Source organism: Oncorhynchus kisutch, linkage group LG17, assembly GCF_002021735.2.
Source record: "Oncorhynchus kisutch isolate 150728-3 linkage group LG17, Okis_V2, whole genome shotgun sequence".
Classification (NCBI taxonomy): domain Eukaryota; kingdom Metazoa; phylum Chordata; class Actinopteri; order Salmoniformes; family Salmonidae; genus Oncorhynchus; species Oncorhynchus kisutch.
The window spans coordinates 61,257,635-61,284,196 of record NC_034190.2 but is presented as its reverse complement, the minus strand read 5'-3'; the positions used below and the strand labels follow the sequence as shown (position 1 = coordinate 61,284,196).

Genomic DNA, 26,562 nt, shown 5'->3' with positions numbered 1-26,562 from the left:
TTCTGGGCATGGTAGAATATATTCAGGGCATAATGCGCAGACAGGGGTATGGTGGGGTGCGGGTACAGCGGAGGTAAGCCCAGGCACTGGGTGATGATGAGAGAGGTTGTATCTCTGGACATGCTGGTTGTAATGGGTGAGGTCACCGCATGTGTGGGAGGTGGGACAAAGGAGGTATCAGGGGTATGAAGAGTGGAACTAGGGGCTCCATTGTAAACTAAAACAATGATAACTAACCTGAACAACAGTATACAAGGCATATTGACATTTGAGAGAGACATGGCGTTAAAATGGCGTTGACTAGGCAGGGAGGGTCGGATTAACTACACACAGAGCCTGAGTGCGGCTGGGGCCGACAGATAAAACATAAACAAGCAGAATGGAGTACCGTGATTAACTAGGCAAGTCAGTTAAGAACAAATTCTTATTTTCAGTGATGGCCTAGGAACAGTGGGTTAACTGATTCGATCTTGCAACCTTTCGGTTACTAGTCCAACGCGCTACAACTCGGCTACCTGCCGCCCCGTTGTTCATCCTTGAGATGTTTCTTAAACTTGATTAGTCCACCTGTGGTAAAATCAATTGATTGGACATGATTTGAAAGGCACATACCTGTCTATATAAGGTCCCATATTTGACAATGCATGTCGGAGCAAAAACCAAGCCATGAGGTCGAAGGAATTGTCTGTAGAGCTCCGAAACAGGATTGTGTCTAGGCACCGATCTGGGGAAGATTACCAAAAAATGCCTGCAGCATTGAAGATCCCCAAGAACACATGGGAAGAAGTTTGGAACCACAACGATTCTTCCTAGAGCTGAGCAATCAAGGGAGTCTTGGTCAGGAAGGTGACCAAGAAACCGATGGTCACTCAGACAGCGCTCCAAAGTAGAGGTCGACCAATTAATCGGAATGGCTGATTAATTAGGGCCAATTTATAACAATCGGAAATCGGTATTTTTGGGCGCCGATTTAAAAATAAATAAATAAAATAAATAAATAATAATTGTAAAAAAATATATATATACCTTTTATTTAACTAGGCAAGTCGGTTAAGAACACATTCTTATTTTCAATGACTGCCTTGGAATGGTGGGTTGACTGCCTCGTTCAGGGGCAGAACGACAGATTTTCACCTTGTCAGCTCTGGGGACCAATCTTGCAACCTTACAGTTAACTAGTCCAACGATATAAAGACCTGCCTCTCTCTGGTTGCACTCCACAAGGAGACTGACTGCCTGTTACACGAATGCAGTAAGCCAAGGTAAGTTGCTAGCTAGCTTTAAACTTATCTTATAAAAAACAATCAATCATAATCAGTAGTTAACTACACATGGTTGATGATATTATTAGATATTATCTAGCGTGTCCTGCGTTGCATACAGTGGGGGAAAAAGTATTTAGTCAGCCACCAATTGTGCAAGTTCTCCCACTTAAAAAGATGAGAGAGGTCTGTAATTTTCATCATAGGTACACTTCAACTATGACAGACAAAATGAGAGAAAAAAATCCAGAAAATCACATTGTAGGATTTTTTATGAATTTATTTGCAAATTATGGTGGAAAATAAGTATTTGGTCACCTACAAACAAGCAAGATTTCTGTCTCTCACAGACCTGTAACTTCTTCTTTAAGAGGCTCCTCTGTCCTCCACTCGTTACCTGTATTAATGGCACCTGTTTGAACTTGTTATCAGTATAAAAGACACCTGTCCACGACCTCAAACAGTCCCACTCCAAACTCCACTATGGCCAAGACCAAAGAGCTGTCAAAGGACACCAGAAACAAAATTGTAGATCTGCACCAGGCTGGGAAGACTGAATCTGCAATAGGTAAGCAGCTTGGTTTGAAGAAATCAACTGTGGGAGCAATTATTAGGAAATGGAAGACATACAAGACCACTGATAATCTCCCTCGATCTGGGGCTCCACGCAAGATCTCACCCCGTGGGGTCAAAATGATCACAAGAACGGTGAGCAAAAATCCCAGAACCACATGGGGGGACCTAGTGAATGACCTGCAGAGAGCTGGGACCAAAGTAACAAAGCCTACTATCAGTAACACACTACGCCGCCAGGGACTCAAATCCTGCAGTGCCAGACGTGTCCCCCTGCTTGAGCCAGTACATGTCCAGGCCCGTCTGAAGTTTGCTAGAGAGCATTTGGATGATCCAGAAGAAGATTGGGAGAATGTCATATGGTCAGATGAAACCAAAATAGAACTTTTTGGTAAAAACTCAACTCGTCATGTTTGGAGGACAAAGAATGCTGAGGTGCATCCAAAGAACACCATACCTACTGTGAAGCATGGGGGTGGAAACATCATGCTTTGGGGCTGTTTTTCTGCAAAGGGACCAGGACTACTGATCCGTGTAAAGGAAATAATGAATGGGGCCATGTATCGTGAGATTTTGAGTGAAAACCTCCTTCCATCAGCAAGGGCATTGAAGATGAAATGTGGCTGGGTCTTTCTGCATGACAATGATCCCAAACACACCGCCCGGGCAACGAAGGAGTGGCTTCGTAAGAAGCATTTCAAGGTCCTGGAGTGGCCTAGCCAGTCTCCAGATCTCAATCCCATAGAAAATCTTTGGAGGGAGTTGAAAGTCCATGTTGCCCAGCAACAGCCCCAAAACATCACTGCTCTAGAGGAGATCTGCATGGAGGAATGGGCCAAAATACCAGCAACAGTGTGTGAAAACCTTGTGAAGACTTACAGAAAACATTTGACATTGCCAACAAAAGGGTGTATAACAAACTATTGAGAAACTTTTGTTATTGACCAAATACTTATTTTCCACCATAATTTGCAAATAAATTCATTAATAGTCCTACAATGTGATTTTCTGGATTTTTTTTCTCTCATTTTGTCTGTCATAGTTGAAGTGTACCTATGATGAAAATTACAGGCCTCTCTCATCTTTTTAAGTGGGAGAACTTGCACAATTGGTGGCTGACTAAATACTTTTTTGCCCCACTGTATAATCTGACTGAGCATACAAGTATCTAAGTATCTGACTGAGCGGTGGTAGGCAGAAGCAGGTGCGTAAACAGTCATTCAAACAGCACTTTCGTGCGTTTTGCCACCAGCTCTTCATTGTTTGGTCAAGCATTGCGCTGTTTATGACTTCAAGCCTATCAACTCCTGAGATGAGGCTGGTGTAACCGAAGTGAAATGGCTAGCTAGTTAGCGCGCGCTAATAGCGTTTCAAACGTCACTCGCTCTGAGCCTTCTAGTAGTTGCTCTGCATGGGTAACTCTGCTTCGATGGTGGCTGTTGTCGTTGTGTTGCTGGTTCGAGCTCAGGGAGGAGCGAGGAGAGGGATGGAAGCTATACTGTTACACTGGCAATACTAAAGTGCCTATAAGAACATTTCAATAGTCAAAGGTTAATGAAATACAAATGGTATAGAGGGAATTATTCCTATAATAACTACAACCTAAATCTTCTTACCTGGGAATATTGAAGATTCATGTTAAAAGGAACCACCAGCTTTCATATGTTCTCATGTTCTGAGCAAGGAACTGAAACGTTAGCTTTCTTATTGCACTTTTACTTTCTTCTCCAACACTTTGTTTTTACATTATTTAAACAAGGCTAAATAGATTTTTATTGATGTATTATATTAAGTTAAAATAAGTGTTCATTCAGTATTGTTGTAATTGTCATTATTAAAAATTCTCTGCTACCACATCGCAAGCTGTACCGGAGCTTCAAGTCTAGGACCATAAGGCTTCTCAACAGCTTTTACCCCCAAGCCATAACAGGTAATCAAATGGCTACCCAGACTATTTGTATTGTGTCCCGCCACTCCCCCCCCCCCCAACCCCTCCTTTATGCTGCTGCAATCTGTTGATCATCTATGCATAGTCACTTTAACTATACAGTTGGAAGTCGGAAGTTTACATACACTTTAGCCAAATACATTTAAACTCGGGTCTTCACAATTCCTGACATTTAATCCAAGTAAAAATTCCCCGTTTTAGGTCAGTTAGGATCCCCACTTTATTTTAAGAATGTGAAATGTCAGAATAATAGTAGAGTGATTTTATTTCAGCTTTTATTTCTTTCATCACATTCCCAGTGGGTCAGAAGTTTACATACACTCAATTAGTATTTGGTAGGATTGCCTTTAAATTGTTTAACTTGGGTCAAATGTGGTTTTTGGTAGCCTTCCACAAGCTTCCCACAATAAGTTGGGTGAAATTTGGCCCATTCCTCCTGACAGAGCTGGTGTAACTGAGTCGGGTTTGTTGGCCTCCTTGCTCGCACATGCTTTTTCAGTTCTTCCCACAAATTGTCTACAGGATTGAGGTCATGGCTTTGTGATGGCCACTCCAATACCTTGACTTTGTTGTCCTCAAGCCATTTTGCCACAACTTTGAAAGTATGCTTGGGGTCATTGTCCATTTGGAAGACCCATTTGCGACCAAGCTTTAACTTCCTGACTGATGTCTTGAGATGTTGCTTCCCCCCTGCTGCCACCCCCGTGCTTCCCGGTTGGGATGGTGTTCTTCGGCTTGCCTGCTTCCCCCTTTTTTCTCCAAACATAACAATGGTCATTATGGCCAAACAGTTCTATTTTTGTTTCATCAGATCAGAGGACATTTCTCCAAAAAGTATGATCTTTATCCCCATGTGCAGTTGCAAACTGTAGTCTGGCTTTTTTTATAGCGGTTTTTGTGCAGTGGCTTCTTCCTTGCTGAGCGGCATTTCAGGTTGTCGATATAGGACTCGTTTTACTGTGGATATAGATACTTTTTCCCAGGATGTCAAGCAAAGAGGCACTGAGTTTGAAGGTAGGCCTTGAAATACATCTACAGGTACACCTCCAATTGACTCAAATGATGTCAATTAGCCCATCAGAAGCTTCTAAAGCCATGACATAATTTTCTAGAATTTTCAAATCTGTTTAAGGGCACAGTCAACTTAGTGTAAGTAAACTTCTGACCCACAGGAATTGTGATACAGTGAATTATATGTGAAATAATCTGTCTGTAAACAATTGATGGAAAAATTACTTGTGTCATGCACAAAGTAGATGTCCTAACCGACTTGCCAAAACTGTAGTTTGTTAACAAGGAATTTGTGGAGTGGTTGAAAAACAAGTTTTAATGACTCCAACTTAAGTGTTTGTAAACTTCTGACTTCAACTGTACATGTACGTATTACCTCAATTAGCCTGACTAACTGGTGCCCCCGCATATTCTATACCGGTATACCACTTGTATATAGCCTCACTACTGTTATTTTCACTGTCATTTTACTGTGTTTTTTTTCTTTACTTGTTTATGGTTTACCTTTTTTTAAACTTAAGTTGTACTGTTGGTTAGGGCTTGTAAGTAAGCATTTCACTGTAATACCTGTTGTATTCGGTGCACGTGACAAACTTTGATTTGATATCTGAATAAAAATAAAAATGCAATAGGCTTTCTTTCCACACTCCACAAGATGAGAGAAACTCCATAAGGTCTTGTGATCTGTAACCGGTTGGCTGTCTGTAGAAAGTATCGAAGTTGAGATTAACCTTTTTTTTTTAAATGAACAACTAAGGAATAATTGTTCTCTTCTCCCATTGATTTTCCAAACCCAAAACCCCAGTCTGGTCTGTTGAAGCTGCTTGGCAAGGTATTCCCGGAAGTATTGGCCTGTTGGAACTGGGTTTTAAAACTCTGTGGTAATAACAAACCATTAGTGCTAGCAGGCTACAGACACAAATAATTTGAAATGGTCCAATTAGTATCTAACATCAGGAAGTGAAATAACTGCCTCATTTGTGCAAATTGGGGCTCAATTTGGATGTTGTTCTTGCTGTCACATGGTGTCGATCTTCACCGCCACTGCACAACAGATTTTGCACTCCAGAGATTTTAATGTTTCCTTTTTTAAAACAATATCCCAAATATACAGTAATTTACACACACTTAAAGCGCAGCTGAACCGAAAGCCAAATTCTCAGGCCGTTTTCAACCAATGTGGCATCGATATGAGCCTGAAACATTTATTATAGTGTCAACATTTACTACAAAGTGTAAATGGGATAATTTTGGTTAAAAACTCAGTCTTGTCCAAAACTGAGATTTGCGAGATGGTTATAAAAAATAGCATGCCAAGGAATAAAAGGTACGCCACAGTTTTCCTTGGGTTAGGTTTATTTCAATCCTGCCCACAGTTGCCAGCACCCAAGTAATCATTAATTTGGCACAAAGCTGCACGCAACACGATTGTAATGCCGGTGGTACATTAGGTTTGACTTTGGATATCCCTCTGGGGCTAGTTATGGACCATCCGTAAATTACTCAATGGGCAATATATTACATTTTCAATAGTTAAAAATTTCAATGACTTAACCTCAAACCAACTATAAACTATTGAAAGCGTTTAATGAACAAAAGGTGTTCAACATGAAAATATTGTTCCATTTACATTGCATAATTGATTGACGGTCCCTAACTAGCCCCACAGATGGGCTATCCGAAGTCCAACCAATTTTGCCACGGTCCCACAGCAGTGGGATGAAGCTAATTGCCGAAAAAAGTTAGGCTACTTCCAGACACATTACTTAGTTGGACTGTTTCAAGTTATCTAGAAGGGTGAGTGACTGTAACTGTGTACTGTTTTGTCAGAGTGAATGTGCAAATGCTTCCCACGTGCGAACACTCAAGAGACACCCACATCAAAGCACACCCCCAAGACCCAAATCTCGTTCTCAGTCGCATATCCTAATGAGGAGGAAGGAAACAGGGGTTACATCAATTAGTTCACTGCCCCTTAGACTAAAATTCAGACTTCAAGAAATAGGCCATTCGAGGAGTTGCTCTGATAGTCTAATTTATGTAATTGACCTCCCCCTTGCTTGTACAAACAATGGAGGAGAAAAGAGTAAAGTCCCACCCCCCCCCCCCCACCCCCCCACATGTCCCATGCCATGTCATACCTGGATGTGCCAGATATGGGGCTTAACATCAATTTCACACGGCGTGCACTAAACGATGTGTTGAATTTCACACTTTTAAATAGGATTGTTTTAGTCTATGTACATTTTATAGAGTGTGTGTGTGTGTGTGTGTGTGTAAGATTGAAACTAGTTTTCAATGACATAGCGTGGAGAGTCATGGCATGTTTTCAGAGGGAATGTTTCCACATTTTAGGTTGCCACTTTAGAGGGGAAAGAGTCTCCTTTGACTTTCTCACTCTTGGCTGAAATAGTAACTATCAACTCCTTCTGAATATAAAAAATCCTAACCTCAATCTCTTTTCTTTTTACTCTAGTCTAGTTGTAGGGTGGTTTGATGGATTGTGAGCCATGCTCAGTATTTTATTGTTCTTTATTCAGGCAATTACTATCTCATCTCACTGTCAGTCACCAGATGCCCCTTTCTCATGTATGACTCATGTCTCTCACACATTGCAGAGCAACTTGATACAAGGTTCAATAACACTACCAGAGATGGTTAGCTTGTGAATGACCATGTTCTGCTGTATCTGTACCAGTGGGCTGGCAAATAGGGTAGATTGCTTGCTGGTTTGTATATTCTGTCCCAGCTGATGAAGTGAAATTATGTTATATTGTTGAAGTGAAAAATAAGTTTACCCAGGAGAAACACTATAGTTGTTTACACAAGACATCTATAATTCATTTGATAGCAGTAGTGCTCCACATACTAGAAAGAATGGCGTAGTGCTGTGATATATAAGGTTATCCCATGTATTTAGGACACTCAAAAATTAGGCTGTCCCAAGTTATGGTGTGGTTGATCATTGGAAAAGCAGCATGCCCACGGATGTGACCTAAATGTATCCCTCTGTTGGGTTGAGATTCTGTGGAGACTTAAAGCAGCTTATCGAGGTAGTCTGGTCTTGCAATCTGTCTATAGACAACCACCACACTTCAGGTCATGTGAGACATGCTGTTAAGGTGTTTTCGGGGGCTCCATCCATTCTGATTCTTCAAAAACCCCATTAGGTTTCCCAGAGCCATATATTTAGATTACACATTGTGTATACAGATTATTAAGAACACCTACTCTTTCCATGACAGACTGTCCAGGTGAGTCCTATGATCACTTATTGATGTCACTTGTTAGTGTAGATGAATGGGAGGAGGGGTTAAAAAAGGATTTTAAGCCATAAGACAATTGCGAATTGGCAAGACAAAATATTTCTGTGCCTTTTTGAACTGGGTATGGTAGAAGGTGCCAGGTGTACTGATTTTATATGAAGATCTGCAATGCTGCTGGGTTTTTCACACTTAACAAAGGACATCCAGCCAACTTGACACAACTGTAGGAAGTAATGGAGTCAACATGGGTCAGTATTATTAGAGGTCGACCGATTATGATTTTTCAACGCCCTTAACGATACTGATTTAATGGAGGACCAAAAAAAGCCGATAAAAATTTTATTTTTATTTTTTATAATAATAATAATTTAAATGTATTTATTTATTACTTGAATTATTTATTTTTTATATATATTTGTAATAATGACAGTTACAACAATACTGAATGAACACTTTTATTTTAACTTAATATAATACATAAATAAAAAATACATCTAGTCTCAAAAAAATAATGAAACATGTTCAATTTGGTTTAAATAAATGCAAAAACAGTGTTGGAGGACAAAGTAAAAGTGTAATATGTGCCATGTAAAAAAAAAGCTAACGTTTAAGTTCCTTGCTCAGAACATGAGGACATATGAAAGCTGATGGTTCCTTTTTTAACCTCTTGGATCTACCCATCTCGGATCCGGGAGAATTGTCATCAACGGACACTAATTAGCATAACGCAACAGACATAAATATTACTAGAAAATATTCATATTCGTGAAATATATTGAAACACAGCTTAGCCTTTTGTTAATCACCCTGCCATCTCCACTGTGCCAGAGTGCAACGGCGGTGAGCTTTACACCACTCCAGCTGACACTTGGCATTGCTCATGGTGATCTTCGGCTTGTGTGCGTTTGCTCGGCCATGGAAACCCATTTCATGAAGCTCCCGAAGAGCAGTTTTTGTGCTGACATTGCTTCCAGGGGCAGTTTAGAACTCAGTAGTGAGTGTTGCAACTGAGGGCAGATGTTTTTTAAACGCTACGGGCTTCAGCGGTCCTGTTCTGTGAGCTTGTGTGGCCTACCACTTCGCGGCTGAGCCGTTGTTGCTCCTAGACATTTCCACTTCACAATAACAGCAGGGCAGCTATAGCAGGGCAGAAATTGGTTAAACTGACTTGTTGGAATGATGGTATCCTATGACGGTGCCACATTGAAAGTCACTGAGCTCTTCAGTATGCCTGATCTACTGTCAATGTTTGTCTATGGAGATTGCATGGCCGTGTGCTCAATATTCTACACCTGTCAGCAACGGGTGTGGCTGAAATAGCCAAATCCACTCATTTGAAGTGGTGTCCACATACTTCTGGTCATGTAGTGTACCTCCGGATTACATAAAAGACATGTAGGCTACAACTTTGGAATAACTTGAATAATTAAGTACAACTAAGTAGCCATGATGATATGACAGGATAGACTAAGTAATGTGTTAAATTATATCATGTCACTTTGTAAAATATTATTTTTACTATCACGTCAGCCACCAATTGTGCAAGTTCTCCCACTTAAAAAGATGAGAGGCCTGTAATTTTCATCATAGGTACACTTCAACTACGACAGACAAAATGAGAAAAAAAATCCAGAAAATCACATTGTAGGTTTTTTAATGGTCAATAACAAAAGTTTTCCTCAATACTTTGTTATATACCCTTTGTTGGCAATGACAGAGGTCAAATGTTTTCTGTAAGTCTTCACAAGGTTTTCACACACTGTTGCTGGTATTTTGGCCCATTCCTCCATGCAGATCTCCTCTAGAGCAGTGATGTTTTGGGGCTGTTGCTGGGCAACACGGACTTTCAACTCCCTCCAAAGATGTTCTATGGGGTTGAGATCTGGAGACTGGCTAGGCCACTCCAGGACCTTGAAATGCTTCTTACGAAGCCACTCCTTCGTTGCCCGGGTGGTGTGTTTGGGATCATTGTCATGCTGAAAGACCCAGCCAGGTTTCATCTTCAATGCCCTTGCTGATGGTAGGCTTTGTTACTTTGGCTGATGATATTACTAGTTTATCTAGCGTGTCCTTCGTTACATATAATCGAAGCGGTGCGCATTCGCGAAAAAGGACTGTCGTTGCTCCAATGTGTAACTAACCATAAACATCAATGTACATATTTTTAAACCTGCATATTTTGCTAAAAGAAAGGTTAGCAGGCAATAATAACCAGGTGAAATTGTCACTTCTCTTGCGTTCATTGCACGCAGAGTCAGGGTATATGCAACAGTTTGGACCGCCTGGCTCATTGCGAACTAATATGCCAGAATTTTACGTAATTATGACAACATTGAAGGTTGTGCAATGTGACAGCAATATTTCAACTTTATTTATTTATTTATTTATTTATATAATATACGGAACGGTTTGTTTTCGAAATGATAGTTTCCGGATTTGACCATATTAAATGACCAAAGGCTCGTATTTCTGTGTGTTATTATGTTATAATTAAGTCTATAATTTGATAGAGCAGTCTGACTGAGCAATGGTAGGCACCAGCATGCTCGTAAGTATTCATTCAAACAGCACTTTTGTGCGTTTTGCCAGCAGCTGTTCGCAATGCTTCAGGCATTGCGCTGTTTATGACTTCAAGCCTATCAACTCCCGAGATTAGGCTGGTGTAACCGATGTGAAATGGCTAGCTAGTTAGCGGGGTGCGCGCTAATAGCGTTTCAAACATCACTCGCTCTGAGACTTGGAGTAGTTGTTCCCCTTGCTCTGCATGGGTAACGCTGCTTCGAGGGTGGCTGTTGTTGTGTTCCTGGTTCGAGCCTAGGTAGGGGCGAGGAGAGGGATGGAAGCTATACTGTTACACTGGCAATACTAAAGTGCCTATAAGAACATCCAATATTCAAAGGTATATGAAATGCAAATGGTATAGAGAGAAATAGTCCTATAATTCCTATAATAACTACAACCTAAAACTTCTTACCTGGGAATATTGAAGATTCAGGTTAAAAGGAACCACCAGCTTTCATATGTTCTCATGTTCTGAGCAAGGAACTTAAACATTATCTTTATTACATGGCACATATTACACTTTTACTTTCTTCTCCAACACTTTGTTTTTACATTATTTAAACCAAATTGAACATGTTTCATTATTTATTTGAGGCTAAATTGATTTTATTGATGTATTATATTCAGTTAAAATAAGTGTTCATTCAGTATTGTTGTAATTGTCATTATTACCCCCCCAAAAAATAATTGTCCGATTTAATCGGTATCAGCTTTTTTTTGTCCTCCAATAATCTGTATCTGCGTATAGGTAGATGTAACTTCCAGGCTTTCATGGTCCTCTATAGACACAGTTTCACGAGGTATAGATAAACTACCTTGAAAAGAAGCATAGTGTTTGGTTTGTTTATCTTTTATGGGCAACCTATGATTTGTTTCTTTGATTAAGTTGTTACTATAAGCAGTATGTAACCACAAGACTGGCTCAAGGGGTCATTCTGAGGTCAGGACACTAACTTTAGTTCAACATAAAATTGTATTTGTCAAATGCGCCGAATACAACCTTAGTGAAATGCTTACATACAAGCCCTTAAACCAACAATGCAGTTTTGAAAAAATAGACAAGTTTAAAATAAAAAATATAAAAAATAAAAAGATTTTTTATTTATTTAAGAGCAGCAGTAAAGTAACAGTAGCGAGGCTATATACAAGGGGTACCTTGTATATTGTTTTGAGTTCCTTATTTTGCCGTCTTCCTGTCAGATCAATTCATCTATTACCACTCTCAGGATCCCAACAGACAACACATGCCTGGTCAGCTTACCGTATTTCTTATCATGCCCCATGCCCGTCTCTGTCAGAGTCGGCCACATTCATCGGTGTCAGTGTTGACATCACCAACACCTAGCTAGTCACTCTTCTGATTCAGGAGTGGCTCCATATTTACTTTGAGAGTGCGATTCCACTATCCCTTGCTCGCATCAACACATGTTTGTAATCCAGCCCAAATGTGTCACTCACTGCAGCTTTTTCTGCAGCCGCCAGCTAAAAGTGAATCCTGTCTGCAGCTGGGGCCGTGTCCCGGGCCAACAGACGAGAGCACAAAGCTCTAATGAGCCAGACTGCTGGTCCACACAGTTTCTGCTGGGACTCAAGCTGCAGGAGTCATTGGCCCGATGACAATGCTGTCAAACCTCATCCACTTAGTGTGGCTGAGTCAATGTTTCCCCTACCATTACTTGGCATAAGCGGGCAATGAGCGGTGCACCCCCACCTGGCTTTGGTGCTCTTTGCTGAAGAATTTGACTTCAACTGGAAGAAACTGTGTCAGCACCTCTAGATTTGCTGCAAGTGCCTTTGCGCAATTGTAAATGTATGCATTGATATCTTTCAGAAAAATACATGAATTGCGTAGCCAAGCTTGAGCAGGCTTTGTTTACGGGGCCATGACGGAGGTGTAGGTGGGTGGTAGAAACTCCCAGGAGGCAAGGTGCAGCAATGTAAGATACATTGTTGGAGCCCAATGTGCTCTTGCTCTCTTAATTCAATGTGCTTTATTGACATGCGAAACAACATGTTTACATTTCCAAAGCAAGTTGAATTGTTAATAAATAAAAGTGGCATAAACAATCAGAAATTAACACTAAATATTACATTTGCAAACGTTTCAAAAGAACTGAGACATTTTAAATGTTATATTACTGGTTATGTACCGTCTTGTAACAATGTGCAAACAGTTGAAGTACGAAAGGGGAAATAAATAGACATAAATATAGTTTGTATTTACAATGTTGTTTGCTTCACTGGTTACCCTTTTCTTGTGGCAACAGGTCACAAATCTTGCTACTGTGGTTTTTCACCTAATAAATGTGGGAGTATATCAAAATTGGATTTGTTTTTAAATTCTTTGTGGGTCTGTGTAGTCTGAGGGATAGCTCTGTGTCTCGGTCTCTCTCAGTATCTCTGCCCAGCTGAAGGTGTTTAGAGAATCCTGTGCTTGAAGACTGGCTGATTACTGGAATGTCTTCAAGTGTGCCAGTTCAGGACTAGATGATTGGGAGAACGGCCCACAGTAGTCCTATAGTTTCAAGTATCGTGTCAGGTCACTCTACTTTTAATTTGCCCTAAGGCTTTTACCTCTGTCCCTGAATCAGGTGCTTCAAAACCTTATGTTTTTCTTATGAAAATGCATGGGAGCTAATTTTGTCTCTTTCTCTCTTCTATAGTTAATAAGCACAAGCCATGGATCGAGACGACGTATCATGGCATCGTAACAGAAAATGACGACAAAGTACTTCTGGACCCTCCACTTATCGCCCTGGACAAAGACGCCCCACTGCGCTACGCAGGTGAGAGAGGAGCTTTTTCTTCTACACTAACCTGATAGGTCATTTTCTTTAAACCGCTTGATTCATGGATTCTATTTTTTCTCTCCTTTCATTTACCATAAGGCGATGAGAAAAAATATAACCATTACAGATTCATTAGATTGAATCAATTTCCAAAATTCCAGGTGTACAATGCTGCAAGTCAGTGGTTTGATAGCGAGCAGTCACAAAGATGTTATAATTTATTGTTTTTCATTGGTTACTCATGCTGCTTTGCTCTTCAGAGACTTTTCAGTAGCGAATTGGGGATGCAGTAGCTACACATGATACAATGTTGTAGCATTCATAGGGAATCTATTTACTTGATGTCTCCATATGATCTTAAACCCACTTTGACCTCTGTAGTATGTGAAGAAGCATCAAGTTAATCTCTTTAATTTACGGCCAAGCTATGTCATCTGTGCTCCTTCTGCAAAGTCCAGTCATACACTCTACGTTAATCTTCGTTAAGTGCACCACCCAGTTTATGTTCCAAATCTGCCAGGGGAGATATTGCATATTAGATTTGTTTTTACCACACAGTGGTCCGCAGCTGGTCCCCATATCCACCCTAAGGATCCTTTCATATCCAGATCAATCAGAATTTTCCCTTTTAATGTTCATCTCTGAGGAGAGGCACAATTCAACTGATATGTGCCAAGGCAGCATTAGGGCACATTTTTTTTTTATCATACAAGAGATTGACTTTGGCTGAGGTTCAAAGCACCGCGGTATTGGGAATGGCTTTTTTCCCCTCCATCCCATTCATTCTGTGATCTTCAGTACTCCCTACACAACTCTCCCATGTCCCTTGTTGTGCCCTTGCCCCTTTATTTTTTTATCACACATTAAGTGAATTTACTGTACTTATTATGTTCCTGTTATATTCTAGACTAGAACTTGACCACAATGAAATGATCCGTCTACTCCAGATTGATAATGTATTTGATTTGAACGACAGGGTGCATAACCCAGCCCAATAGAGAACTCGACGTGAAGAGGAATCAAAATGCCCATTCATTGCACAACGATGGGTTCCTCTTACAGTAGTAAATTGGAGTTCAATGGAGCGCTCCACGCTGCCCTTCTTTGTACACCACTCACCCCTTTGATGAGGAGGGCAGGGAAAGTGGACAGCGTGTCCCAGCAAAGTACAAACAAGGTTCACTGCAGTGCCACTGTACTCGATGGGATGAGCAGGGATGCTGAATCCATGGCTTGAATGTCTGTGAGAATGGTGTGTTGGTGTGTGCCATACATCATTGGTGTGTGCATTAGAGGTCGACCGACTATGATTTTTCAACACCGATACCGAGTATTGGAGGACCAAAAAAAGCTGATACTGATTAATTGGCCAATTTAAAAAAAAAAAAAAAAAATAATAATAATATTTTTTTTATATTTTTTTAATAATATATATTTTTTTATGTATTTATTTGTAATAATGACAATTACAACAATACTGAATGAACACTTTTATTTTAACTTAATATAATAAATCAATCAAAATCAATTTAGCCTCAAATAAATAATGAAACATGTTCAATTTGGTTTAAATAATGCAAAAACAAAGTGTTGGAGAAGAAAGTAAAAGTGCAATATGTGCCATGTAAAAACAGCTAACGTTTAAGTTCCTTGCTCAGAACATGAGAACATATGAAAGCTGGTGGTTCCTTTTAACATGAATCTTCAATATTCCCAGGTAAGAAGTTTTAGGTTGTAGTTATTATAGGAATAATTCCCTCTATACCATTTGTATTTCATTAACCTTTGACTATTGAAATGTTCTTATAGGCACTTTAGTATTGCCAGTGTAACAGTGTAGCTTCCAGGAACACATCGACAACAGCCACCCTCGAAGCATCGTTACCCATCTCTCCACAAAAGCCGCAGCCCTTGCAGAGCAAGGGGAACAACTAGTCCAAGTCTCAGAGCGAGTGACGTTTGAAACGCTATTAGTGTGCACCCCGCTAACTAGCTAGCCATTTCACATCGGTTACGCCAGCCTAATCTCAGTTGATTGGCTTGAAGTCATAAACAGCGCAATGCTTGAAGCATTGCGAAGAGCTGTTGGCAAACGCACAAAAGTGCTGTTTGAATGAATGCTTACGAGCCTGCTGCTGCCTACCACCGCTCAGACTGCTCTATCAAATAATAGACTTAATTATAACATAATAACACACAGAAATACGAGCCTTAGGTTATTAATATGGTCAAATCCTGAAACTATAATTTTGAAAATAATATTATTTTAATGAAATACGGAACCGTTCCTTATTTTATCTAAAGGGTGGCATCCATCAGTCTAAATATTCCTGTTACATTGCAAAAACCTTCAATGTTATGTCATAATTACGTAAAATTCTGGCAAATTAGTTTGCAACGAGCCAGGCGGCCCAAACTGTTGCATATACTCTGACTCTGTGTGCAATGAACGCAAGAGAAGTGACACAATTTCCCTAGTTTAATATTGCCTGCTAACATGGATTTCTTTTAATGAAATATGCAGGTTTAAAAAAATATACTTCTGTGTATTGATTTTAAGAAAGGGATTGATGTTCATGGTTAGGTAAATCATCCCCCGTTTAGCGAAGTTGGCTGTCTTTGTTAGGAAGAAATAGTCTTCAGAGTTCGCAACGAGCCAGGCGGCCCAAACTGCTGCATATACCCTGACTCTGTTGCACAGAACGCAAGAGAAGTGACAGAATTTCCCTAGTTAAAAGAAATTCATGTTAGCAGGCAATATTAACTAAATATGCAGGTTTAAAAATATATACTTGTGTATTGATTTTAAGAAAGGCGTTGATGTTTATGGTTAGGTACACATTGGTCCAACGACTGCTTTTTTCACAAATAAGCTTGTTAAATCACCCATTTGGCGAAGTAGGCTATGATTCAATGATAAATTAACAGGCACAGGATCGATTATATGCAACGCAGGACAAGCTTGATAAACTAGTAATATTATCAACCATGTGTAGTTAACTAGTGATTATGTTAAGATTGATTGTTTTTTATAAGATACGTTTAATGCTAGCTAGAACCTTACCTTGGCTCCTTGCTGCACTCGCATAACAGGTAGTCAGCCTGCCAGGCAGTCTCCTTGTGGAGTGCAATGATAATCGGCCATGATCGGTGTCCAAAAAAAACGATTGTTATGAAAACTTGAAATCGGCCCCAATTAATCGGCCATTCCGGTTAATCAGTCAACCTCTAGTGTGCATGCATCGTCGTGGCTGTGTCAGTCTGTCCATATGTGTACGTGTGGGTGTGTTCACTGGTGCAGCGATGGTAGGTTTTTAAGCTGCGGGAAGCTTGAAAATGAGCACAGCAGCCATAGAAATAGCCAAGCCCGGAACTACAATACAGGGACACAGTCAAGGACTCCTGTAGCATTTGGCCACAACAACATTTGGGTTACTTACTCCCTAATGTGACTGAATAGTAGGGACATCTGTACTGGACATTGGAGTATGATGCAGTATGGACATTTTGCCTTAACATGAGAGCAATTCCTCATTTTATTCCAAGACAATGACCGTTGAATTGATCTGGCTTGTTTGTGTCTGTTTAGTGTACCATTGATACCATTTACCAATATCCCCCTGTTATTTTGTATGATTTATCTTCCTTGAAATGTGATTAGTCTTGACAGGAACTCCTGCTACTGAAGGTGGTGATGAGCTAGCCTAGCTCTCTAAAATCTGTGTTTACATCAGGAAAGGGGGCTGTAGTATAACAAACAGGAGTGCAGTCAGAACAGCTGCTGTAAGAGCCTCTAAGTCCAAGATATTTGTGAAACATCCTTTGACTCCTCCATTGTGAATTTCATATTCTCACATATCCCTAAAACATAGAATTCGGGTTACCACAGAACCAATTAAGTCACCGTTTGATCTGCTAAACATCATTTTACTACCCCATTGTGGAGTTCACATTGTCACGTAGCCCTCAGTTCAGGTGTCGGCCTATTCTTACGACATCCGCAATCGACCGGCAATACAAAGGGCATCAAGGGGCCTAGAATCAATACACATTGAGCTGGGATGATGTCTTGTAGAAAATGTCGGGGGCTTGTAGCCAGAGCAGAGGGCCAAGGCACACAGGGTAGGCTGTGGGTAGAATTTCCAGAGTCTCAGCTATGTTGTCATTCGGGCTGGGGAGAGCATGGGGTGGGGGGAGGCCCAAAACTTCCACCGCATGGTTGGTCCTGAACAGAAGCCCCTAATGGGAAATCCATTTCTAATTGTCTAGGTAAAAAATAGTCGGACAGCTCACCCCACGAGGCCAGGGACACGGGGCGTAAACAATCAACCAAGCAGAACCGGCCTAATGTTAGCTGACCCAGGAGTAAGCTGTGAAGTTGTATCTCAACGCTCAGTTTGAAATACTGTATGTTAGCTTTTGGTTTAGTAGCACTTTTTCTGTGAGTACAGTCTAATGCCAATGGCATAAGAGTTTTGATGAACTACATTTTTATTCAGACTACACAGTAATGAGTAAGTAGTAAGGTAACAACTTCCTAACAGGTCTGCTGAGATGAATGCTGCATTGTTATTACTGTGTCCAAACCTTCTGACGTAGGCTAGTAAGCTACAGTATCATCCTAAATTATTTTGTTTTCTATGTCATTCATCAGGAACTAGCGTTGGGCGGTATCCACATTTTCATATCGTTTCTGTACCATACCGGGTATACGGTATTACCAAATGTGCACACAAGGGGTGCTACTTAGATTAGATTTTTTAAATCTATGCATCTAGCTATCTCTCTATCTATAATATCATTGTTTTTGATGAACAAAAAATGTAGGCAACAGGAGGGGATTGAATGTCTGCTATAACCAAGAAGCTTGATCTTGGCATCTAGCCACTTACTGTTGACTAACCCCATTCTGTACAAATGTGTGCAACCGCAGCATTCAAACGACTGTAGCGACTGTGTTGGCATCAAAATCTGGGGTGTGAGCTACGTTTCTATTCAAGCGTTGATTGACATGGAAATGGCCCAATAGTATTGGAGAAAAGTTGAAAAAACTGACCCCTCTGACGCTGTACGTTAAATTGTGTCGTAACGTACAGCACGCATAATGCAACTCATTCTGTGTCGTACAGCCTGTCTCCACCAGGTGTAATTCTCCTCTCGCAGATTAAAAACAAGAAAGTGACAGGGATATGGTAAGGGGGATACCTAGTCAATTGTACAACTGAATGCATTCATTTATTGTATCATCATTGCAAGCCATCATGACTCTCAAAAGCCACGATAGCCGCTGTTTACTTCTAAAGATAACTTTCGCGCCGCCCTAAAAACCTGATTCAAATTCGACACAAACCTTCAAATGGGTATGTAATGACACATTATAAAAGTTCTTTATAGTGTTTTATTTACATTTTAGAGGTGATAAGTTGGACAGATGGGGTGAAAAAAGCTGTTTGCCCACACGGCTTATCTCTTCCGTTCCCCCATTTCTAAAAAGACCCTATGGAGCTCATTGCCTTCTTCAGTCATGCAGAGACGGGCAGCATGAAGGTCTCGTCATTGATTTTGCTGGAAGGGGGAGAAATTGTGCTTTACAATGGTATTCATATTACAGTTGACCTTTAAGTATTATGTATTTGGGCGATAAAATAAGGTCAATTGTACGTTACAGCGTGATGTACAAAAGTCTGTTAGCTAACTATAGCTAGCAAGTTAGCAAACCGAATGCATAGCTGGAGCCCTGAGCTGAATATAATTTGACTGATTGTAGATTCCTTAGTTAAACATAACTTATAAGCAGCGGCGTAGCAATCCCACAAAGTACAAAATGTGCTTTATTTTTTATTTTATTTACGGTATTGAAAATCATGCCGTCGATATTTCGAAAAACCTCAAACAGTATAAACTGTATATCGCCCAAGCCTACCAAGAAATGCAGAAATATTTTGCTGGTTATCGTTGTCTCTTAGCATGTCATGTGCAAAATGGTAAATCTTTGTGCAAAATGGTAAATCTTTGTGCAAAATGGTAAATCTTTGTGCAAAATGGTAAATCTTTGTGCAAAATGGTAAATCTTTGGGCAGTAGAAGCTTATACTGTAATGTTTCTTTGTAACCTCTTCTTACTTTTCCCCTAAGGAAGGGGGCTTTTTGAGCTGTGTATTGATTTGCACATCAAATTTGAATCCAAACTCTCAATGTGAATGTGTATCCATATATGGCAAAAGTATGTACAGTTGAAGTCAGAAGTTTACAAGTTGGAGTCATTAAAACTAGTTTTTCAACCACTCCACAAATGTCTTGTTAACAAACTATAGTTTTGGCAAGTCTGTTAGGACATCTACTTTGAGCATGACACAAGTAATCTTTCCAACAATTGTTTGCAGACAGATTTTTTCACTTAAAATTCACTGTATCACAATTCCAGTGGGTCAAGTTTACATACATAAAGTTGACAGTGCCTTTAAACAGCTTGGACAATTCCAGAAAATTATGTCATGGCTTTAGAAGCTTCTGACATCATTTCAGTCAATTGGAGGTGTACCTGTGGATGTATTTCAAGGCCTACCTTCAAACTCAGTGCCTCTTTGCTTGACATCATGGGAAAATCAAAAGAAATCAGTCAAGATCTCAGAAAACAATTGTAGACCTCCACAAGTCTGGTTCATCCTTGGGAGCAATTTCCAAATGCCTGAAGGTACCACGTTCATCTGTACAAACAATAGTACGCAGGTATAAACACCATGGGACCACGCAGCCGTCATACCGCTCAGGAAGGAGACGTGTTCTGTCTCCTAGAGATGAACGTACTTTGGTGCAAAAAGTGCAAATCAATCCCAGAACGACAGGACCTTGTGAAGATGCTGGAGGAATCCGTTACAAAATTATCTATATCCACAGTAAAACGAGTCCTATATCGACATAACCTGAAAGGCCACTCAGCAAGGAAGAAACCACTGCTCCAAAACCACCATTAAAAAAGACAGACTACGGTTTGCAACTGCACAAAGTGGAAAAATGGCTTAAGGACAACAAAGTCAAGGTATTGGAGTGGCTATCACAAACCCCTACCTGAAACGTTTGACCTAAGTTTAACAATTTAAAGGCAATGCTACCAAAAACTAATTGAGTGTATGTAAACTTCTGACCCACTGGGAATGTGATGAAAGAAATACAGCTGTAATAAATAATTATCTCTACTATTATTTTGACATTTCACATTGTTAAAATAACGTGGTGATCCTAACTGACCTAAGACAGGGAATTTTTACTAGGATTACATGTCAGGAATTGTGAAAAACTGAGTTTAAATGTATTTGGCTAAGGTGTATGTACATTTCAGACTTCAACTGTATCTTGTCCTCTCTGTGTAACCTCTGAAATTAAACTTTTCTGACTGACCTGGGTTGATTTTCTCTCCCTTCTTGTAGAAAGTTTTGAGGTGACCTTCACCAAAGAAGGTGATGATGGGCTCTTTCTCCTGTCTTGTGCTCAGTTTTTTTTATTATTAACCCACTAACGCAAACTAGCATCCGCACTTTTACACAGAAACTCCTGCCATGCTCTTTAATCTCCTCCCCATTTGTTTTTGTTTAACTTTTACTTTTCTCTCACCCCAAATTTTTGGAAAATACAACTGGATGAAAAGTGTGATGTGGGGCTGCGTGTACTTAGAAATATCTGTGCATGAGACATCCATTGTAGTTTGCAGACCCTAACAGTATTTCAGCCACAATCAGGGAAAAGGTGCTAAAGTCAGGAGTTTGTCTCAAAGATGTCTGTCATTTTGGCAAATTCATCATGAACAATCAACCAAGACTGATATCAAAACCAATTTGAGACAATTACTTTAAATGAACAATTCTGCCTTGAGTTGAATATTTATTAAGAAAATACAACCTGGTGAAACCCATGCTAAATGTTGGGAAATTAAATTTGATAATGACATTTTATTATGTATGGACAATAAACAGCACACCAATATCATTGGTGCCTCTCAAAAAAGAACCAAATTGAAATAAATGTGCCGGTATTACTTAAAAATAATTATATTAAAGATTATTTTCACACAATAACCATGATTTTGACTACTGGCAACTTGTAATTTCTCGATTTTTCAAAGCAAAGTCACTGAGGTTGTTAATGCAAACTCTCTCTGCTGTGAGGTTTCTGTTGTTGCATCTTTTCCACCACTAATCTCTACCATTAGCATGGCTGCAGTTGTCATTTGATGTGGATGTCAAGCAAGTTGATATTTCTAACCCCAGTTCTCATCCAGTACTTTTGTTTGACTACTGCTATTGTACTGGTTTGATCCTCTATGATTTAATTTTGTATTCATTTGTAAATAGTTTGGGGTGTGAGGCAAAATTGCACAGGAAGACTTCCTTCACTCCAAAATGAACTTTTAATGGATTATTTAAATTAGTTAATTTAGTTTTTGTTCACTGTATTAGGTTTAGTGCCATTTCATACCGGACCACTTCATCATAATCGTTTCATATTACTTCTACTGTAAACTTTTAATATTTTGATTTAGGGTTCCTTTCTTTTTCCTATGTTCACTCCTTCTTTTCTTCTGAAATAGCCCTGTAATTTATAGCCTGACAGTGAAATGCACCGATTTTTTAAATATCTTGCTCCAATATTGGCTTTGCACTCCCTCTTTGTTTTGTTTTGATTAGTTTAATTGTTGTGATGTAAAGTTCTCCTGTGAAATGCCTGTCCACATATTTATTGGTTTCAACATGCATGACTGGATGCGATGTGATCAGTCAGCCCACTATTATGCTAAATACCCCCACTCCCCCCTCCCCTCAAGTACTCACCCATACAACAATGCTTCTGGCTTCCTCCACAGACACCCCCTGCCCCCAAATGTACAAATCCCTGGCTGCCAAAACCTTTGGCTGTTCTTTATTTAAGTTTGTGTATACATTGTTTTTTCTTACTAATATGACTGTAAACTTCAAGAAGGAACTTTCCCCTTCTAAACAAACACTTTTTCGATTCTTGACCTGTTCAGGTGAGATTTGTGGCTTCAGGATCCATGGGCAGAATGTTCCCTTTGAGGCAGTGGTCCTGGACAAGTCCACGGGTGAGGGAGTCATTCGAGCTAAGGACAAGCTGGACTGTGAACTCCAGAAGGAGCACACCTTCACCATCCAGGCCTATGACTGTGGAGAGGGCCCCGACGGAGCCAACATGAAGAAATCTCACAAGTATGTCTGACTCTTGCTTTAGGGCCCCGTACTGGGACCAATTTGCAAAGTCAACACTTGAGTGCCACAGTGTGTGCAATTTCTTCCCGCCTTGACTCAATTTTGTTCGAATGACCTGATCTTAGTGTAATTGTGTGGGTAGGACGTTCTGTTGCTGGTGCCAGCAGTCCTTTTAAAATTAGATTGATGCGATGAGTTCATCAATCAAAATTCACCTTGCAGTCTATGAATTTGATCATTGCCAACATATTCAATCAAATAAAGGTTGGAAGGAAAATGTGCATAATCATAGTGCATTTCCATACAGGATTTACCCCAGTGTTTTACCCAAAAGGCCCAGACTTTTCTGTGTCCATCTGCGCGGGCCGCCACCCATGTCTCACTGGGCATGGCTTAGGTAGACCTGCTCTCACTTGGGGCCAGAGCCACACTTCAGCTGGTATTTATACTGAACAAAAATATAAATATAAAGTGTTGGTCCTGTGTTTGATGACCTGAAATAAAAAATCCCAGAAATGTTCCATATGCACAAACATTTCATTCATATGTTGTGCACAAATTTGTTTTTTCCCTATTAGTGAGCATTTATCCGTTCCCAAGATAATCCATCCACCTGACAGCTGTGGCATATCAAGAAACTGATTAAACAGCATGATCATTACACAGGTGCACCTTGTGCTGGGGACAATAATAGGCCACTCTAAAATGTGCCGTTTTGTCACACAACACAATGTCACAGATGTCTCAAGTTTTGAGCGAGCGTGCAATTGGCATGCTGACTGCAGGAATGTCCACCAGAGCTCTTGCCAGAGAATGGGATGTTAATTTCTCTACCATAAGCTGCCTCAACGTCGTTTTAGAGAATTTGGCAGTACTTTCAACCGTCCTCGCAACCGCAGACCACGTGTAACCACACCAGACCGGCACCTCCACATCCGGCTATTTCAGCCTCGGGATCGTCAGACATCAGCCATCCGGACAGATGATGAAACTGAAAGAGTATTTCTGTCTGTAATAAAGCCCTTTTGTGGGGAAAAACTCACTCTGATTGGCTGGGCCTGGCTCCCCAGTGGCTAACTGTGAACTTTAATACCTCACAGAGCAACTGTTTTGATTATGTAGAGGTATTTCATATGCTTTGGCAATGTAAACATATGTTTCACATGCCAATAAAGCCCCTTAAATTGAACTGAAATTTAATTGGTGGTTGATAATGCTCTTCACAAGTCCTCACTGTCAACCCTAGCTATGGAAACACAATAACCCTCATATAATCCTAGTATAATATAAGGGTGTATACAATAGTGTAACACTTTTTTACTTTTGAGACAAGAAGAGGAGTACTGTCTCCAATCTCAGAGGTCTCCCTTGCCCACATTGAGCCATCCTTCCTTACTATCCTTGATTATGCTAGTATAATCGAAGTTATCCAGCTGTAATGCAACATTATGATAAATTGTGATCGGCTGCAATACAGCCATCCTAAAATTGATTATTGCACAGATTACCTAGTTAGCTAAGCAGAGACTAATGTAATTCACAGAAGCTTGTGTGATGGATGTATCTTTTTGGTCGGTCAGTCTGTCGTCACCAGTTTAACTTTGACCCCACCAGGGCCACTGTCCACATCCAAGTGAACGACATCAACGAGTATTCCCCAGTGTTCAAGGAGAAGTCCTACAAAGCCACGGTCATCGAGGGTAAGAAGTATGACAGCATCCTGAAGGTGGAGGCAGTGGATGCCGACTGCTCATTCCAGTTTAGCCAGATCTGCAGCTACGAGATCGTCACCCCAGATGTACCCTTCACTGTTGACAAGGACGGTAAGGACCCCGAAGTAGCTGCCCAACCCTGCCACCTGCCAAAAAACAAACTGCTTAAAAATAGATCAGAGCTGCGATTCTTATTGACCTAGACCAATTTTTTTTATTGATCTCGGCAAACAGTAAGTCTGACATTTTTTCCCCCAGCATTTTGCCTTTGAAGTGTAGGCTTGCACCTTGAAATGCCAATCTCTGTATTATGATAATCCCTTGCGTGTCTATATCCGTTTGATTAGCACTGTTTACTTTTGTTCTTAGCGCACCTGTAGCTTGTTGGCATTCCATCAATGAAAAGCTCAAATCAGCTCAATTATTTTTTCATTTTTTTCTCACTCAGGCTTCATCAAGAACACAGAGAAGCTGAACTACAGCAAAGAGCGCATGTACAAACTGACGGTGACTGCCTACGACTGTGGGAAGAACCGCGCCTCAGAAGATGTGCTGGTCAAGATCAACATTAAGCCCACCTGCAAGCCCGGCTGGCAAGGTAGCAAAGGCCCTACTCTATCAGTAACTCTCAAACGGCTTCAGGATCTGTTAGTGTGTTGGACTCTAAGGCTAAAGTTTACAGCATACTATTGGAAAGAGGTCATTCAACCCGCAAGCTTATCCTCTCTTAGCTAGTGTCAGAATCACTGCCTAATGAATGAACGAGTATCGACTGTAAATGTCTTATACCATTATTTGTGGTGTTGCTTCTAAACATGTTGCTCATTTCTCTTCTCTCTTTCACATTCTCTCCCTCTCTCTCTCCCTCTTTCTCAGGTTTCAACAAGAGGATTGAGTACGAGCCTGGCACAGGCAGTCTGGCCCTTTTCCCCAGCATGCACTTGGAGACCTGCGAGGAGCCAATCACCTCCATCCAGGCCAACATCGAGCTGGAGACCAATCACATCGGAAAGGGCTGCGACCGAGACACCTACTCTGAGAAGTCCCTGCACAAGCTATGCGGTGAGAAACCCTAAACCTACAACAAAAACAACCATGATATACTGTAGCTCAGAGAATGTATCTCTGCTAATCAAGCAATGTGCCAAACAACATCCATTCCTCGTAAATGCAGTCCATTCCAAAATAACCTACCCTCAGTGAACAAAGTGGATTTGATTTGTTGACATGATGTAATTGTTAGCTGGGGAAAACGAGTCATCACTTTTCTCATCTGTAGCATTGTGTATCTAAACCTGGCATTCGGTGTGTGTGTGTGTGTGTCTCTCTCAGGCGCCAGCGCTGGCACGGTGGAATTACTGCCTGCACCAAGCAGCTCTGCCAACTGGACGGTGGGTCTGCCCACAGACAATGGGCATGACAGCGACCAGGTGTTTGAGTTCAATGGCACGCAAGCCATCAAGGTGCCGGAGGGCGTGGTGAGCACTAGCCTGAAGGAGCCCTTCACCATCTCTGTGTGGATGAGGCACGGCCCCGGGGCCAGGGAGAAGGAGACCATCCTCTGTAACTCGGACAAGACCGGTATGCTACCCTGTACTCACTGTAAAACATACTCCGTTGAGCCTGTCTGGAGTGCTGGTACGATGGGGTGTGCACATTTGGGACTATTCTATTGTGCCTGGCAAGCTCAATCGAGCACAGCTTAGGAATGTGAAAGAAAATCATTAGGGTTATGATTCGTACCCAGGTCTGATACCCCATACATCAATAGACAGTATTTGTCCTCTCGCGATAGGACTCCAAAAATACTCTGTCCAAAATTCTGGCAACTTTTCCAAAATTCCCAGGTTTTCTTGAAATCCTAGTTGGAGGATTCCAGATTTTCTGCTCATTCTATTTTGATTCTGTGAATCTTCCATCTGGGATTTTTGGAGAACTTGGGAATATTGGAACATTACTGGAGTTTGGCAAACCTACCTTTAACCCTAATCTGGTGCTCATCCCACAGAGATGAACAGACACCACTACTCCCTCTACGTCCACAACTGTCACCTCATCCTGCTGCTGCGTCAGGACCCCGCAGAGACGGAGAACTACAAACCAGCGGAGTTCCACTGGAAACTGGACCAGGTGAGCTGCTACACTTTTAATTTAATTTGGGGTAAAACGAATGCATACACCAAACAAGATGCGTTTGCAATTGACCGCAGAGGATAACACTT

At 40.8% G+C, this 26,562-nt stretch overlaps 1 protein-coding gene across 4 annotated transcripts in view; it reads left to right on the top strand.

The window, feature by feature from the left end:
• clstn1 (calsyntenin 1) overlaps window positions 1-26,562 on the top strand; it is a 74,906-nt gene that overhangs the window by 24,538 nt on the left and 23,806 nt on the right. For 2 of the 4 annotated variants that reach the window (XM_031794236.1, XM_020506422.2), the window contains exons 2-9: window positions 13,286-13,408; window positions 20,838-20,867; window positions 22,433-22,628; window positions 24,243-24,451; window positions 24,789-24,938; window positions 25,217-25,402; window positions 25,673-25,921; window positions 26,349-26,470. In XM_031794236.1, the coding sequence (XP_031650096.1) occupies window positions 13,286-13,408; window positions 20,838-20,867; window positions 22,433-22,628; window positions 24,243-24,451; window positions 24,789-24,938; window positions 25,217-25,402; window positions 25,673-25,921; window positions 26,349-26,470 (1,265 nt within the window). The remainder of the gene's footprint in view (window positions 1-13,285; window positions 13,409-20,837; window positions 20,868-22,432; window positions 22,629-24,242; window positions 24,452-24,788; window positions 24,939-25,216; window positions 25,403-25,672; window positions 25,922-26,348; window positions 26,471-26,562) is intronic. The other 2 variants (XM_031794235.1, XM_031794237.1) reach the window with 1 other exon arrangement.